This window comes from Oncorhynchus keta, chromosome 23 (genome assembly GCF_023373465.1).
Source record: "Oncorhynchus keta strain PuntledgeMale-10-30-2019 chromosome 23, Oket_V2, whole genome shotgun sequence".
Lineage (NCBI taxonomy): Eukaryota > Metazoa > Chordata > Actinopteri > Salmoniformes > Salmonidae > Oncorhynchus > Oncorhynchus keta.
The window spans coordinates 4,426,937-4,444,705 of NC_068443.1; the positions used below are offsets into that span (position 1 = coordinate 4,426,937).

Consider the following 17,769-nt stretch of genomic DNA (forward strand, 5'->3'; position numbering starts at 1 on the left):
TTATCATGAGAGACTAATATGTTGAAACCAGCTGGATCCTTGAAATCACTTTGAAGTTGGAGTGAAAGGAGCCGTAACCAAACTGTTGCTTAGTAACTCACTATGCCAGGGTGCACTTCATCTGAAGGCTGCTCTCTGCTCTGTGATTGACTCCTGGTTCTGGTGCTCATGTCTGCTGTGATGGGACAGTTTGTTGCCTAAATATCCCCCTTGGAGTGCCACATTTACACAGCTGCACAAACACACACACACACACACACACACACACACACACACACACACACTCTGCAGAGGTAGATGTCTAAGTGGAAAAGCATTATGGGTACTTAGCAGTAAGTGAGTTTCACTTCCCTCTCTCCAAATCAAAATCATTTCTCCTCTCCATCTCTTCAATTCTTGCTATAAAGAAACTCCAGGACCCTGGTTTGAAACAACATTTCCTAAATCGATTTCACCAAGACAACCATTTATAAAGACGGGTCAGATTGTACGATTAGAATGGACACCCATAACTGTCACCCCAAAGTACCCTATGATAGAAATAACATGTTGTAGTAGTGACAAAACGCAGACAACACCAGTCAAAAGTTTGGACACCTACTTATTCAAGGGTTTTTCTTAATTTTTTACTATTTTCTACATTTTAGAATAACAGTGAACACCCTTGGCATTCTCTCAACCAGCTTCATGAGGTAGTCACCTGGAATGCACTTCAATTAACAGGTGTGCCTTGTTAAAAGTTAGCCAACAAGTGCTCCGCATATGTGGGAACTCCTTCAAGACTGTTGGAAAAGCATTCCAGGTGAACTGGTTGAGAGAATGCCAAGAGTGTGCAAAGCTGTCATCAAGGCAAAGGGTGGCTACTTTGAAGATTGTACAATATAAAATATATCTTTAATTGTTTGAACACTTTTTTGGTTATAACATGATTCCATGTGTGCTATTTCATAGTTTTGATGTCTTCACTATTATTCTACAATGTAGAAATGGAATGAGTAGGTGTGTCCAAACTTGACTGGTACTGTACATTTTCTTCACAATATGGGTGAGACTTCAAATGTAAGCAAAGGTCAAAACAACTCTTGGACTCACTTTAGTCCTTGTAGTGACCTACAAAGCCTTACTAGTGACAGAGAACTTCAAAAAGTCACCATTTGAAAGAGATACTTTCAAGCAGAATTGTACTCAGACTTCCAGCATGTTATCAAAAAATATGACTGTTGTCAGAGGTGTGTGTGTGTGTGTGTGTGTGTGTGTGTGTGTGTGTGTGTGTGTGTGTGTGTGTGTGTGTGTGTGTGTGTGTGTGTGTGTGTGTGTGTGTGTGTGTCTTTAATTGAAGTTGAAATGACAGAAAACAGAATCCGCACGTCTCGAAGTCTTGGAAACTGTACAGCTCCTTCAGAAAGTATGTTTGGACTTTTTCCATATTTTGTTGTTGATAATACACAAAACCGGGTCAAATAGGAATTTTGTTTTTGTTATCAAATTAATTTAAAAAAAAATCTAAAGCTGAAATGTCTTGAGTCAATAAGTATTCAACCCCGTTGTTATATGTTGAGCATAAATACAGTCAGTTCAGGAGTTAACGAGTCACAATAAGTTTCACATGATTGTTGAATGACTACCTCATCTCTGTACCCCCACACATACAATTATCTGTAAGGTCCCTCATCTCTGTACCCCACACATACAATTATCTGTAAGGTCCCTCATCTCTGTACCCCACACATACAATTATCTGTAAGGTCCCTCATCTCTGTACCCCCACACATACAATTATCTGTAAGGTCCCTCATCTCTGTACCCCACACATACAATTATCTGTAAGGTCCCTCATCTCTGTACCCCCACACATACAATTATCTGTAAGGTCCCTCATCTCTGTACCCCACACATACAATTATCTGTAAGGTCCCTCATCTCTGTACCCCCACACATACAATTATCTGTAAGGTCCCTCATCTCTGTACTCCACACATACAATTATCTGTAAGGTCCCTCATCTCTGTACTCCACACATACAATTATCTGTAAGGTCCTTCATCTCTGTACCCCACACATACAATTATCTGTAAGGTCCCTCATCTCTGTACTCCACACATACAATTATCTGTAAGGTCCCTCATCTCTGTACCCCACACATACAATTATCTGTAAGGTCCCTCATCTCTGTACCCCACACATACAATTATCTGTAAGGTCCCTCATCTCTGTACCCCACACATACAATTATCTGTAAGGTCCCTCATCTCTGTACCCCCACACATACAATTATCTGTAATGTCCCTCATCTCTGTACCCCACACATACAATTATCTGTAAGGTCCCTCATCTCTGTACCCCACACATACAATTATCTGTAAGGTCCCTCATCTCTGTACCCCACACATACAATTATCTGTAAGGTCCCTCATCTCTGTACCCCACACATACAATTATCTGTAAGGTCCCTCATCTCTGTACCCCCACACATACAATTATCTGTAAGGTCCCTCATCTCTGTACCCCCACATACAATTATCTGTAAGGTCCCTCATCTCTGTACCCCACACATACAATTATCTGTAAGGTCCCTCATCTCTGTACCCCCACACATACAATTATCTGTAAGGTCCCTCATCTCTGTACCCCCACACATACAATTATCTGTAAGGTCCCTCATCTCTGTACCCCCACACATACAATTATCTGTAAGGTCCCTCATCTCTGTACCCCACACATACAATTATCTGTAAGGTCCCTCATCTCTGTACCCCCACACATACAATTATCTGTAAGGTCCCTCATCTCTGTACCCCACACATACAATTATCTGTAAGGTCCCTCATCTCTGTACCCCCACACATACAATTATCTGTAAGGTCCCTCATCTCTGTACCCCCACACATACAATTATCTGTAAGGTCCCTCATCTCTGTACCCCCACACATACAATTATCTGTAAGGTCCCTCATCTCTGTACCCCCACACATACAATTATCTGTAAGGTCCCTCATCTCTGTACCCCACACATACAATTATCTGTAAGGTCCCTCATCTCTGTACCCCACACATACAATTATCTGTAGGTCCCTCATCTCTGTACCCCACACATACAATTATCTGTAAGGTCCCTCATCTCTGTACCCCACACATACAATTATCTGTAAGGTCCCTCATCTCTGTACCCCACACATACAATTATCTGTAAGGTCCCTCATCTCTGTACCCCCACACATACAATTATCTGTAAGGTCCCTCATCTCTGTACCCCACACATACAATTATCTGTAAGGTCCCTCATCTCTGTGCCCCCCACATACAATTATCTGTAGGTCCCTCATCTCTGTACCCCCACACATACAATTATCAGGTCCCTCATCTCTGTACCCCACACATACAATTATCTGTAGGTCCCTCATCTCTGTACCCCACACATACAATTATCTGTAAGGTCCCTCATCTCTGTACCCCCACACATACAATTATCTGTAAGGTCCCTCATCTCTGTACCCCACACATACAATTATCTGTAAGGTCCCTCATCTCTGTACCCCCACACATACAATTATCTGTAAGGTCCCTCATCTCTGTACCCCACACATACAATTATCTGTAAGGTCCCTCATCTCTGTACCCCACACATACAATTATCTGTAAGGTCCCTCATCTCTGTACCCCCACACATACAATTATCTGTAAGGTCCCTCATCTCTGTACCCCCACACATACAATTATCTGTAAGGTCCCTCATCTCTGTACCCCCCACACATACAATTATCTGTAAGGTCCCTCATCTCTGTACCCCCACACATACAATTATCTGTAAGGTCCCTCATCTCTGTACCCCCACACATACAATTATCTGTAAGGTCCCTCATCTCTGTACCCCCCACACATACAATTATCTGTAAGGTCCCTCATCTCTGTACCCCCACACATACAATTATCTGTAAGGTCCCTCATCTCTGTACCCCCACACATACAATTATCTGTAAGGTCCCTCATCTCTGTACCCCCACACATACAATTATCTGTAAGGTCCCTCATCTCTGTACCCCCACACATACAATTATCTGTAAGGTCCCTCATCTCTGTACCCCACACATACAATTATCTGTAAGGTCCCTCATCTCTGTACCCCACACATACAATTATCTGTAAGGTCCCTCATCTCTGTACCCCCACACATACAATTATCTGTAAGGTCCCTCATCTCTGTACCCCACACATACAATTATCTGTAAGGTCCCTCATCTCTGTACCCCACACATACAATTATCTGTAAGGTCCCTCATCTCTGTACCCCACACATACAATTATCTGTAAGGTCCCTCATCTCTGTACCCCACACATACAATTATCTGTAAGGTCCCTCATCTCTGTACCCCACACATACAATTATCTGTAAGGTCCCTCATCTCTGTACCCCCACACATACAATTATCTGTAAGGTCCCTCATCTCTGTACCCCCACACATACAATTATCTGTAAGGTCCCTCATCTCTGTACCCCACACATACAATTATCTGTAAGGTCCCTCATCTCTGTACCCCACACATACAATTATCTGTAAGGTCCCTCATCTCTGTACCCCACACATACAATTATCTGTAAGGTCCCTCATCTCTGTACCCCACACATACAATTATCTGTAAGGTCCCTCATCTCTGTACCCCCCACACATACAATTATCTGTAAGGTCCCTCATCTCTGTACCCCCACACATACAATTATCTGTAAGGTCCCTCATCTCTGTACCCCCACACATACAATTATCTGTAAGGTCCCTCATCTCTGTACCCCCACACATACAATTATCTGTAAGGTCCCTCATCTCTGTACCCCACACATACAATTATCTGTAAGGTCCCTCATCTCTGTACCCCACACATACAATTATCTGTAAGGTCCCTCATCTCTGTAACCCACACATACAATTATCTGTAAGGTCCCTCATCTCTGTACCCCCACACATACAATTATCTGTAAGGTCCCTCATCTCTGTACCCCCACACATACAATTATCTGTAAGGTCCCTCATCTCTGTACCCCCACACATACAATTATCTGTAAGGTCCCTCATCTCTGTACCCCCACACATACAATTATCTGTAAGGTCCCTCATCTCTGTACCCCCACACATACAATTATCTGTAAGGTCCCTCATCTCTGTACCCCACACATACAATTATCTGTAAGGTCCCTCATCTCTGTACCCCACACATACAATTATCTGTAAGGTCCTCATCTCTGTACCCCACACATACAATTATCTGTAAGGTCCTCATCTCTGTACCCCACACATACAATTATCTGTAAGGTCCCTCATCTCTGTACCCCCCACACATACAATTATCTGTAAGGTCCCTCATCTCTGTACCCCCCACACATACAATTATCTGTAAGGTCCCTCATCTCTGTACCCCCACACATACAATTATCTGTAAGGTCCCTCATCTCTGTACCCCCACACATACAATTATCTGTAAGGTCCCTCATCTCTGTACCCCACACATACAATTATCTGTAAGGTCCCTCATCTCTGTACCCCACACATACAATTATCTGTAAGGTCCCTCATCTCTGTACCCCACACATACAATTATCTGTAAGGTCCCTCATCTCTGTACCCCACACATACAATTATCTGTAAGGTCCCTCATCTCTGTACCCCCACACATACAATTATCTGTAAGGTCCCTCATCTCTGTACCCCCCCACATACAATTATCTGTAAGGTCCCTCATCTCTGTACCCCCACACATACAATTATCTGTAAGGTCCCTCATCTCTGTACCCCACACATACAATTATCTGTAAGGTCCCTCATCTCTGTACCCCCACACATACAATTATCTGTAAGGTCCCTCATCTCTGTACCCCACACATACAATTATCTGTAAGGTCCCTCATCTCTGTACCCCCACACATACAATTATCTGTAAGGTCCCTCATCTCTGTACCCCCACACATACAATTATCTGTAAGGTCCCTCATCTCTGTACCCCCACACATACAATTATCTGTAAGGTCCCTCATCTCTGTACCCCACACATACAATTATCTGTAAGGTCCCTCATCTCTGTACCCCCACACATACAATTATCTGTAAGGTCCCTCATCTCTGTACCCCCACACATACAATTATCTGTAAGGTCCCTCATCTCTGTACCCCCACACACACAATTATCTGTAAGGTCCCTCATCTCTGTACCCCCACACATACAATTATCTGTAAGGTCCCTCATCTCTGTACCCCACACATACAATTATCTGTAAGGTCCCTCATCTCTGTACCCCACACATACAATTATCTGTAAGGTCCCTCATCTCTGTTCCCCACACATACAATTATCTGTAAGGTCCCTCATCTCTGTACCCCACACATACAATTATCTGTAAGGTCCCTCATCTCTGTTCCCCACACATACAATTATCTGTAAGGTCCCTCATCTCTGTACCCCACACATACAATTATCTGTAAGGTCCCTCATCTCTGTACCCCCACACATACAATTATCTGTAAGGTCCCTCATCTCTGTACCCCTCACATACTGTAAGGTCCCTCATCTCTGTACCCCCACACATACAATTATCTGTAAGGTCCCTCATCTCTGTACCCCCACACATACAATTATCTGTAAGGTCCCTCATCTCTGTACCCCCACACATACAATTATCTGTAAGGTCCCTCATCTCTGTACCCCCACACATACAATTATCTGTAAGGTCCCTCATCTCTGTACCCCCACACATACAATTATCTGTAAGGTCCCTCATCTCTGTACCCCACACATACAATTATCTGTAAGGTCCCTCATCTCTGTACCCCACACATACAATTATCTGTAAGGTCCCTCATCTCTGTATCCCCACACATACAATTATCTGTAAGGTCCCTCATCTCTGTACCCCCACACATACAATTAATTAAGGTCCCACAATGCAATGAATTTCAAAACATTAGATTCAACCACAAAGACCTCCCAAAGAACGGCACCTATTGGTAGAAACATACTAGTTTTTTTAAAGCAGACATTGAATATCCCTTTGTGCAGTTATTTAATTACACTTTGGCTCGTATCAATGCACACAAAGATACAGACGTCCTTCCTCACTCAGATGCCGGAGAGGATGAAAAGCAGTCAGGGATTTCACCATGAGGCCAATCGTGACTTTAAAACAGTTTAACAAAATGTAATAATGGCTGCGATAGAATAAAGCTGAAGATGGATAAACAACATTGTAGTTACTCCACAATAAATAAATTGACAGAGAGAGAAAAAAGAAGGAAGCCTGTACAGAAAAAAAATATTCCAAAACGTGCATCCTGTTTGCTACAAGGCACTAAAGTAATACTGCAAAAATAATGGCAAAACAATTAGCATTTTGTCCTGAATACAAAGTGTTATGTTTGGGGCAAATACAATACATTACTGAGTACCACAAATTCTTATTTACAATGACAGCCTACAAGAAGACACTAAAGTAATACTGAAACAAATGGGGCAAAGCAATTCACTTGTTGTGCTGAATACAAAGTGTTATCTTCGGGGCAAATCAAATACAGCACATTACTGTGTACCACTCTCCATATTTTCAAGCATCGTGGTAGCTGTATCATGTTAGGGGTATGCTTGTAATCGTTAAGGACACTGGAGTTTTTCAGGATATAAAATGTACTGAATGGAGCTAAGGAAAAAGCCTTGAGGAAAACCTGTTTCAGTCTTCAGCCTTCCACCAGACACTGGGAGATTAATTCACCTTTCAGCAGGACAATAACCTAAAATACAAGGCAAAATTGTTTATTTTACCTTTATTTAACTAGGCAAGTCAGTCAAACCCTAACCCGGAAGACTTAACTGGGCCAATTGTGCACCACCCTATAGGACTCCCAATCACGGCCGGTTGTGAAACAGGCTAGAATCAAACCAGGGTCTGTAGTGACGCCTCAAGCACTGAGATGCAATGCCTTAGACCACTGTGCCACTCGGGAGCCCGAAAACACAGTGAATGTTCCTCAGTGGCCTAGTTACAGTTTTGACTTTACTTTTCTACTTGAAAATCAGGAGACAAGAGCTGAAAATGGTTGTCTAGCAATGATCAACACCCAATTTGACAGAGCTTGAAGAATTTAGAAAAGAATAATGGGCAAGATGTTGTACAGTCCAGATGTGGAAAGACTTACCCAGAAAGACTCAATGCTGTAAACGCTGTCAACGGTGCTTCTACAAAGTACTGAGTCAGGGGTATGAATACTTATGCAAATTAGAGATTTCTGTATCTCAATATCAATACATTTCCCCACATTTCAAAAAAACATGTTTTCACTTTGTCATTATGGGGTATTGTGTGCACATGGGTGATTTTGAATTTAATTGGATTTTGAATTGAGGCTGTAACACAAATAAATGTGGAATAAGTCAAGGGGTAGGAAGACTTTCTGAAGGAACTGTATATGCCTTTTAGCCAACAAGCTTTCGCAGAATCAGACGTTTGTCCATAAAGGTTACATTTCAAAGGTTAAGTCAAGGTATTCATTCCAAGTGGTAAAGTTAATGGTTAAGTTTAGGATAGGGTTCAAACAAAAAACAACAACAACAACAACAACAACAAAAAACAACAACAACAACAAAAAACAACAACAACAAAAAACAAAAACAACAACAACAAAAAACAACAACAACAAACAACAAACAACAACAACAACAACAACAACAACAACAAAAAACAACAACAACAAAAAACAACAACAACAACATAAAACAACAAAAAACAACAACAACAAAAACAAAAAACAACCACAAATAAATTGCAGTCTGTTCAGGAATGTACAAGAACAATTTTGGGGAAATGTGTCATTCAGTGCAAACCGATCTGCAATGTAGTAAACGTTCAGTGGGGCTGAACACAAGCACCACTTGTGTCTACGAACTGAGAGGCACAGGACGACCATGACACTTCACAGACACAGAGTACAGACGTAGCCCCAGCTCACATTGCCATGTCAAACTGGTCCAGCCACTTCTTCTTCAGCTCCTTGGTCTTGAAGAAGAACTCAAAGCCGCTCTGCCCCTGCTGATGGGTCAGGTAGAAACCATAGAACCACTGGGGAGGGAGAGAGGAAGACAAGGAGAGAGTGAATGGCAAAGTTACACACACTCTCTGTCTGTCTGTCTGTCTGTCTGTCTGTCTGTCTGTCTGTCTGTCTGTCTCTCTCTCTCTCTCTCTCTCTCTCTCTCTCTCCTCTCTCTCTCTCTCTCTCCCCCCCTATATTAACACCCTCCTGTATTAACATCCCTTATTAACACCGTCCTATATTAACATCCCTTATTAACACCCCCCTATATTAACATCCCTTATTAACACCCTCCTATATTAACACCCCCCCCCCCCTATATTAACAACCCTTATTAACACCCTCCTATATTAACATCCCTTATTAACACCCCCCTATATTAACATCCCTTATTAACACTGTCCTATATTAACATCCCTTATTAACACCCCCTATATTAACATCCCTTATTAACACCCTCCTATATTAACACCCCCTATATTAACAACCCTTATTAACACCCTCCTATATTAACATCCCTTATTAACACCCCCCTATATTAACATCCCTTATTAACACCGTCCTATATTAACATCCCTTATTAACACCCCCCTATATTAAAATCCCTTATTAACACCCTCCTATATTAACCCCCCTATATTAACAACCCTTATTAACACCCTCCTATATTAACACCCTCCTATATTAACATCCCTTATTAACACCCTCTTATATTAACACCCCCCTATATTAACATCCCTTATTAATTATTATTGGTGGTGTTAGTCTTATTTATTTAAAGAGCATATTGAAGTTAGAAGAAATAGGATTTGAAGCAAAAGCCTACAACTATTTTAACACTGTTTCACGCTGCTCTGAGACAAACATGGGGACTGGTCTTGATAAATCAGAGATTTATATTTTCACTAATTCTCCGTTTGGGTATTGGTTAGACTAATATTAGAAAATGAGGGTGTATAAATGTTATGCTCTAGTCTAACCTTTATATAACTAGGCAAATCAGTTAAGAACAAATTCTTATTTACAAGAATAGCCTAATTCGTCCTCCCCGGTCTCCCGTGTGCCCGCACGACACAGGGATTATTTAGCTAAATAACCCAGTACTCCCAACCGTCACGTTGTACAGCGCCATATTTTCCATTCCATCCTAACGGAAACCCAGAGTTTTTGTTGTTTTTCTTGGAATAGAAACATCATAATATTAATCCAATGAGTTAAGCAACACTTCTTAAAATCAGTCCCATATACTATGTTCTTACAAAAAAAAGGTTTTCAATTCTCTAGTAGACCCACTATTGAAGGCTATAAAATGCTTCTCAAAGACACCCATTGGTGGTCAAACTAGCACTAACTAGCATTAATGGTACCAGTGGTTGGCACTTAAATAACGTGCCATAGAATTCTGTGGCACACTACAACTTTTAAAGGATGAACCCACTGTATCTCTATGTCCTGGGAAATTGTCTTGTTACTTATAACCTCATGCATTAGCCTACGTTAGCTCAACCATCCCGAGGTCAGGACACCGATCCTGTAGAGGTTTTAACATCACCCTGTATTAACATGATTTGATTTGACATCCTATATTAACATCCTATATTAAACATCCTATATTATCACCATTAACATTTTCATCAACTGCTCTCTCTATCCTGGACGGGGTTGTTGGTCAGGGTTGTTGGTGCAGGTAAGTGTTAGGGTTAGGCCAGGCAGGTAGACAGATAGAAAGCCAACAGAGTAGGTAACCCCAGAGCCCTATGAGATTGGAAGCATTTGTTTCTTAATCCAGAGAAACGTTATATTACTTTTAGTCTTTTATCTACTGTTCTGTAAAGAATTGCCCATCAAACTAGCTAAAACCAGCAGTGGCACACTGACTACTTCTTGCTGTTGTATGTCATCTCTCGTGATCAGGGACAGGAAAGGGTTCAATTTGACCTTTTCTTTACAATGTAGATGTTAGCAGTAGAACAAACTCCAATCACAGGCAAAGAGTAGTTTAATTGTTACAACAGCATAGCGAACAGTTAGCTAGCTAAGTAGTTGTGGCTGTTACTCCTGATGTATTGTTGTCTATACCATGTTGACCTTTGTGCTTGTTGACCTTTGTGCTGCTATCTGTGCCCAATCATGTTTGTACCATGTGTTGTGATGCTACCATGTTGTTGTTATGTTGTGTTGCTACCATGCTGTGTTGTCGTGTGTTGCTGCCTTGCTATGTTGTTGTTTTAGGTCTCTCTTTATGTAGTGTTGTGGTGTCGTGATGTGTGTCTTTTAATCCCAGCCCCCTTTTGCCTTTTGGTAGGCCGTCATTGTAAATAAGAATTTGTTCTCAACTGACTTGCCTCGTTAAATAAAGTTTAAATATATATATATTTTTAAGTAGTTAGCTGATTTATATTTTCTACAGTCGCTATGATCAGCTGATAGCCGATAGCCCTCCCCTATTTTCCCTTGAACAGTAGAGAATTATGAATGAAAGGAATTTGGGCTAAAAACTAAACTTGTTTTCACTTTGATCACATGTACCCTGGCTGTGGCGACTGACCTTCTTGCTCTCTCTATCCTGGGTGGGGTTGTTGGTGATCTTAAAGTAGTTGAGATCGATCACATCCTTCATCTCATAGTTGTCTCCTCGTCTCTTACAGACGATCACAGCCCCGTCAAACAGGAAGATATGTCTGCGCCCAAAGTTCATTTACAGTGTTTATTTATTTACAGTGTTTACAGTGTGTATCCTGTCATATAACACATAATGAAGTTCCTACGTTGTTTTACATGCTGTCCATATAATGAAGACAGAGAAAGCCATGTAGTCAGTGGGTCTGGGAATCCAGTCTGTAGTCAGTGGGTCTAGGAATCCAGTCTGTAGTCAGTGGGTCTGGGAAACCAGTCTGTAGTCAGTGGGTCTGGGAATCCAGTCTGTAGTCAGTGGGTCTGGGAATCCAGTCTGTAGTCAGTGGGTCTAGGAATCCAGTCTGTAGTCAGTGGGTCTGGGAAACCAGTCTGTAGTCAGTGAGTCTGGGAAACCAGTCTGTAGTCAGTGGGTCTGGGATACCAGTCTGTAGTCACTGGTTCTGGGAAACCAGTCTGTAGTCACTGGGTCTGGGATACCAGTCTGTAGTCACTGGGTCTGGGATACCAGTCTGTAGTCACTGGGTCTGGGATACCAGTCTGTAGTGATTGGGTCTGGGATACCAGTCTGTAGTCAGTGGGTCTGGGAAACCAGTCTGTAGTCAGTGGGTCTGGGATACCAGTCTGGTCACTGGGTCTGGGATACCAGTCTGTAGTCACTGGGTCTGGGAAACCAGTCTGTAGTCACTGGGTCTGGGATACCAGTCTGTAGTCACTGGGTCTGGGATACCAGTCTGTAGTCACTGGGTCTGGGATACCAGTCTGTAGTGATTGGGTCTGGGAAACCAGTCTGTAGTCAGTGGGTCTGGGAAACCAGTCTGTGGTCAGTGGGTCTGGGATACCAGTCTGAAGTCACTGGGTCTGGGATACCAGTCTGTAGTCACTGGGTCTGGGAAACCAGTCTGTAGTCACTAGGTCTGGAATACCAGTCTGTAGTCACTGGGTCTGGGATACCAGTCTGTGGTCACTGGGTCTGGGATACCAGTCTGTAGTCACTGGGTCTGGGATACCAGTCTGTAGTGATTGGGTCTGGGAAACCAGTCTGTAGTCAGTGGGTCTGGGAATCCAGTCTGTAGTCAGTGGGTCTGGGATACCAGTCTGAAGTCACTGGGTCTGGGATACCAGTCTGTAGTCACTGGGTCTGGGAAACCAGTCTGTTGTCACTAGGTCTGGAATACCAGTCTGTAGTCACTGGGTCTGGGATACCAGTCTGTAGTCACTGGGTCTGGGAAACCAGTCTATAGTGATTGGGTCTGGGATACCAGTCTGTAGTCAGTGGGTCTGGGAAACCAGTCTGTAGTCAGTGGGTCTGGGATACCAGTCTGGTCACTGGGTCTGGGATACCAGTCTGTAGTCACTGGGTCTGGGAAACCAGTCTGTAGTCACTGGGTCTGGGATACCAGTCTGTAGTCACTGGGTCTGGGATACCAGTCTGTAGTCACTGGGTCTGGGATACCAGTCTGTAGTGATTGGGTCTGGGAAACCAGTCTGTAGTCAGTGGGTCTGGGAAACCAGTCTGTGGTCAGTGGGTCTGGGATACCAGTCTGAAGTCACTGGGTCTGGGATACCAGTCTGTAGTCACTGGGTCTGGGAAACCAGTCTGTAGTCACTAGGTCTGGAATACCAGTCTGTAGTCACTGGGTCTGGGATACCAGTCTGTGGTCACTGGGTCTGGGATACCAGTCTGTAGTCACTGGGTCTGGGATACCAGTCTGTAGTGATTGGGTCTGGGAAACCAGTCTGTAGTCAGTGGGTCTAGGAATCCAGTCTGTAGTCACTGGGTCTGGGATACCAGTCTGTAGTCACTGGGTCTGGGATACCAGTCTGTAGTCACTGGGTCTGGGATACCAGTCTGTAGTGATTGGGTCTGGGATACCAGTCTGTAGTCAGTGGGTCTGGGAAACCAGTCTGTAGTCAGTGGGTCTGGGATACCAGTCTGGTCACTGGGTCTGGGATACCAGTCTGTAGTCACTGGGTCTGGGAAACCAGTCTGTAGTCACTGGGTCTGGGATACCAGTCTGTAGTCACTGGGTCTGGGATACCAGTCTGTAGTCACTGGGTCTGGGATACCAGTCTGTAGTGATTGGGTCTGGGAAACCAGTCTGTAGTCAGTGGGTCTGGGAAACCAGTCTGTGGTCAGTGGGTCTGGGATACCAGTCTGAAGTCACTGGGTCTGGGATACCAGTCTGTAGTCACTGGGTCTGGGAAACCAGTCTGTAGTCACTAGGTCTGGAATACCAGTCTGTAGTCACTGGGTCTGGGATACCAGTCTGTGGTCACTGGGTCTGGGATACCAGTCTGTAGTCACTGGGTCTGGGATACCAGTCTGTAGTGATTGGGTCTGGGAAACCAGTCTGTAGTCAGTGGGTCTGGGAATCCAGTCTGTAGTCAGTGGGTCTGGGATACCAGTCTGAAGTCACTGGGTCTGGGATACCAGTCTGTAGTCACTGGGTCTGGGAAACCAGTCTGTTGTCACTAGGTCTGGAATACCAGTCTGTAGTCACTGGGTCTGGGATACCAGTCTGTAGTCACTGGGTCTGGGAAACCAGTCTATAGTGATTGGGTCTGGGATACCAGTCTGTAGTCAGTGGGTCTGGGAAACCAGTCTGTAGTCAGTGGGTCTGGGATACCAGTCTGGTCACTGGGTCTGGGATACCAGTCTGTAGTCACTGGGTCTGGGAAACCAGTCTGTAGTCACTGGGTCTGGGATACCAGTCTGTAGTCACTGGGTCTGGGATACCAGTCTGTAGTCACTGGGTCTGGGATACCAGTCTGTAGTGATTGGGTCTGGGAAACCAGTCTGTAGTCAGTGGGTCTGGAAAACCAGTCTGTGGTCAGTGGGTCTGGGATACCAGTCTGAAGTCACTGGGTCTGGGATACCAGTCTGTAGTCACTGGGTCTGGGAAACCAGTCTGTAGTCACTAGGTCTGGAATACCAGTCTGTAGTCACTGGGTCTGGGATACCAGTCTGTGGTCACTGGGTCTGGGATACCAGTCTGTAGTCACTGGGTCTGGGATACCAGTCTGTAGTGATTGGGTCTGGGAAACCAGTCTGTAGTCAGTGGGTCTGGGAATCCAGTCTGTAGTCAGTGGGTCTGGGATACCAGTCTGAAGTCACTGGGTCTGGGATACCAGTCTGTAGTCACTGGGTCTGGGAAACCAGTCTGTTGTCACTAGGTCTGGAATACCAGTCTGTAGTCACTGGGTCTGGGATACCAGTCTGTAGTCACTGGGTCTGGGATACCAGTCTGTAGTCACTGGGTCTGGGAAACCAGTCTATAGTCAGTGGGTCTGGGAAACCAGTCTGTAGTCAGTGGGTCTGGGATACCAGTCTGTATTCACTGGGTCTGGGATACCAGTCTGTAGTCACTGGGTCTGGGATACCAGTCTGTAGTCACTGGGTCTGGGATACCAGTCTGTAGTCACTGGGTCTGGGAAACCAGTCTGTATTCACTGGGTCTGGGATACCAGTCTGTAGTCACTGGGTCTGGGAAACCAGTCTGTAGTCAGTGGGTCTGGGATACCAGTCTGTAGTCACTGGGTCTGGGAAACCAGTCTGTATTCACTGGGTCTGGGATACCAGTCTGTAGTCACTGGGTCTGGGAAACCAGTCTGTAGTCACTAGTTCTGGGATACCAGTCTGTAGTCACTGGGTCTGGGATACCAATCGGAAATCAGTGGGTCCCATCTCACCTGTCCTGTTTCTTCTTGTCAACATTAGACACCATTCGGACCTCTCCGTCCCCCTTGGGCCGTCCGTAGCTCTCCAGGGGCTGGTTCTTCAGGGAGGGGAGGTCATGGGAGGGGGTAAGGGGACGTCATGAGAGGGGGATAAGGGAAGGTAATGGGAGGGAGGTAATGGGAGGGGGAAAGGGGAGGTAATGGGAGGGGTAAGGGGAGGTTATGGGAGGGAGGTAATGGGAGGGGGAAAGGGGAGGTTATAGGAGGGGGGTAAGGGGAGATAATGGGGGGGTAATAGGATGTAATGTGAGGGGGTAAGGGGAGGTAATGGGAGGGGGTAATGAGAGGTAATGTGAGGGGTAATGGGAGGTAATGTGAGGGGGTAATGATAGGTAATGGGAGGGGGTAATGTGAGGGAATGGGAGGGGGTAAGGGTAGTAATGGGAGGGGGTAATGAGAGGTAATGGGAGGGGTAATGGAAGGTAATGTGAGGGGGTAATGATAGGTAATGTGAGGGGGTAATGGGAGGTAATGTGAAGGGAGGTAACGGGAGGGGGGTAATGTGAGGTAATGTGAGGGGGTAATGGGAGGTAATGTGAGGGGGTAAGGGAGGTAATGGGAGGGGGTAAGGGGAGGTAATGGGAGGGGGTAATGGGAGGTAATGTGAAGGGAGGTAACGGAAGGGGGGTAATGTGGGGTAATGTGAGGGGGTAAGGGAGGTAATGGGAGGGGGTAAGGGGAGGTAATGGGAGGGGGTAATGGGAGGTAATGGGAGGTAATGTGATGGGGTAATGAGAGGTAATGTGTGGGAGTAATGTGAGGTAATGTGAGTGGGTAATGAGAGGGAATTGGAGGGGGTAAGGGGAGATAATGTGCAGGGTAATGGGAGGTAATGTGAGGGGGTAAGGGAGGTAATGTGAGGGGGTAATGAGAGGTAACGTGAGGGGGTAATGAGAGGTAACGTGAGGGGGTAATGAGAGGTAATGTGATGGGGTAATGAGAGGTAATGTGAGTGGGCAATGAGAGGTAATGTGAGGGGTAATGAGAGGTAATGTGAGTGGGTAATGAGAGGGAATTGGAGGGGGTAAGGGGAGATAATGTGCAGGGTAATGGGAGGTAATGTGAGGGGGTAAGGGAGGTAATGTGAGGGGGTAATGAGAGGTAACGTGAGGGGGTAATGAGAGGTAACGTGAGGGGGTAATGCGAGGTAATGTGATGGGGTAATGAGAGGTAATGTGAGTGGGTAATGAGAGGTAATGTGAGGGGTAATGAGAGGTAATGCGAGGGGGTAATGAGAGGTAACGTGTGGGGGTAATGAGAGGTAATGTGAGGGGGTAATGAGAGGTAACGTGAGGGGGTAATGAGAGGTAATGTGAGGGGGTAATGAGAGGTAACGTGAGGGGGTAATGAGAGGTAACGTGAGGGGGTGGTTAATATGATATCAGTGAGACCATGTTCAGTGTGGGTCCGGAGGACTAGTACAGTATGTGTCTGGGACCGCATTGCACTTTGGACAACAATAGAAATGAAATTGATGTGTCTAAATCATGATGATTTATGTTACCAGGTTCTCGATGGAACGTTGATACTGGTTGATCTCCTTCAGAGTCTCCTTGTCTCTCTTCACCTCGTTGACATACTGAGCCAAGTCCTGGGTCAACAAACACACAGTCCCACATTTAGGGTCTATTCTCCGATTGTAGTTTAGTGGTAAGAGAAGAAGAGAGACAGCACACAGTCCACATTTAGGGTCTATTCTCCGATTGTAGTTGAGTAAGAGAAGAAGAGAGACAGCACACAGTCCCACATTTAGGGTCTATTCTCCGATTGTAGTTTAGTGGTAAGAGAAGAAGAGAGACAGCACACAGTCCACATTTAGGGTCTATTCTCCGATTGTAGTTGAGTAAGAGAAGAAGAGAGACAGCACACAGTCCCACATTTAGGGTCTATTCTCCGATTGTAGTTTAGTAAGAGAAGAAGAGAGACAGCACACAGTCCCACATTTAGGGTCTATTCTCAGATTGTAGTTTAGTAAGAGAAGAAGAGAGACAGCACACAGTCCCACATTTAGGGACTATTCTCCGATTGTAGTTTAGTGGTAAGAGAAGAAGAGAGACAGCACACAGTCCACATTTAGGGTCTATTCTCCGATTGTAGTTTAGTAAGAGAAGAAGAGAGACAGCACACAGTCCCACATTTAGGGTCTATTCTCCGATTGTAGTTTAGTGGTAAGAGAAGAAGAGAGACAGCACACAGTCCACATTTAGGGTCTATTCTCCGATTGTAGTTTAGTAAGAGAAGAAGAGAGACAGCACACAGTCCCACATTTAGGGTCTATTCTCCGATTGTAGTTTAGTGGTAAGAGAAGAAGAGAGACAGCACACAGTCCCAC

At 44.6% G+C, this 17,769-nt stretch overlaps 1 protein-coding gene and 1 long non-coding RNA gene across 13 annotated transcripts in view; one reads left to right on the forward strand and one right to left on the reverse strand.

Moving 5' to 3' along the window:
• The window catches only part of vav3b (vav 3 guanine nucleotide exchange factor b), a 120,269-nt gene that overhangs the window by 49,903 nt on the left and 52,597 nt on the right, over positions 1-17,769 (reverse strand). For all 3 annotated transcript variants that reach the window (XM_052475979.1, XM_052475978.1, XM_052475980.1), the window contains exons 12-15: positions 16,942-17,028; positions 15,390-15,475; positions 11,611-11,743; positions 8,982-9,091 (exon numbers count right to left, since the gene is read on the reverse strand). In XM_052475979.1, the coding sequence (XP_052331939.1) occupies positions 8,982-9,091; positions 11,611-11,743; positions 15,390-15,475; positions 16,942-17,028 (416 nt within the window). The remainder of the gene's footprint in view (positions 1-8,981; positions 9,092-11,610; positions 11,744-15,389; positions 15,476-16,941; positions 17,029-17,769) is intronic.
• LOC127910893 (uncharacterized) lies at positions 1,540-7,519 on the forward strand. 10 transcript variants are annotated; one of them, XR_008076672.1, is made up of 7 exons: positions 1,887-2,035; positions 2,077-2,199; positions 2,324-2,405; positions 4,187-4,598; positions 4,809-4,931; positions 5,474-5,846; positions 6,346-7,519. It is a non-coding gene; the product is annotated as an uncharacterized LOC127910893 (long non-coding RNA). The 10 variants fall into 10 exon arrangements; XR_008076676.1 differs by lacking the exons at positions 1,887-2,035; positions 2,077-2,199; positions 4,809-4,931; positions 5,474-5,846 and adding exons at positions 1,540-1,745; positions 3,069-3,191; positions 4,021-4,103 and having other exon boundaries at positions 2,324-2,364; positions 4,187-4,639; positions 6,346-6,429; XR_008076673.1 differs by lacking the exons at positions 1,887-2,035; positions 4,809-4,931; positions 5,474-5,846 and adding exons at positions 1,540-1,704; positions 3,069-3,191; positions 4,021-4,103 and having other exon boundaries at positions 2,118-2,364; positions 4,187-4,639; positions 6,346-6,429.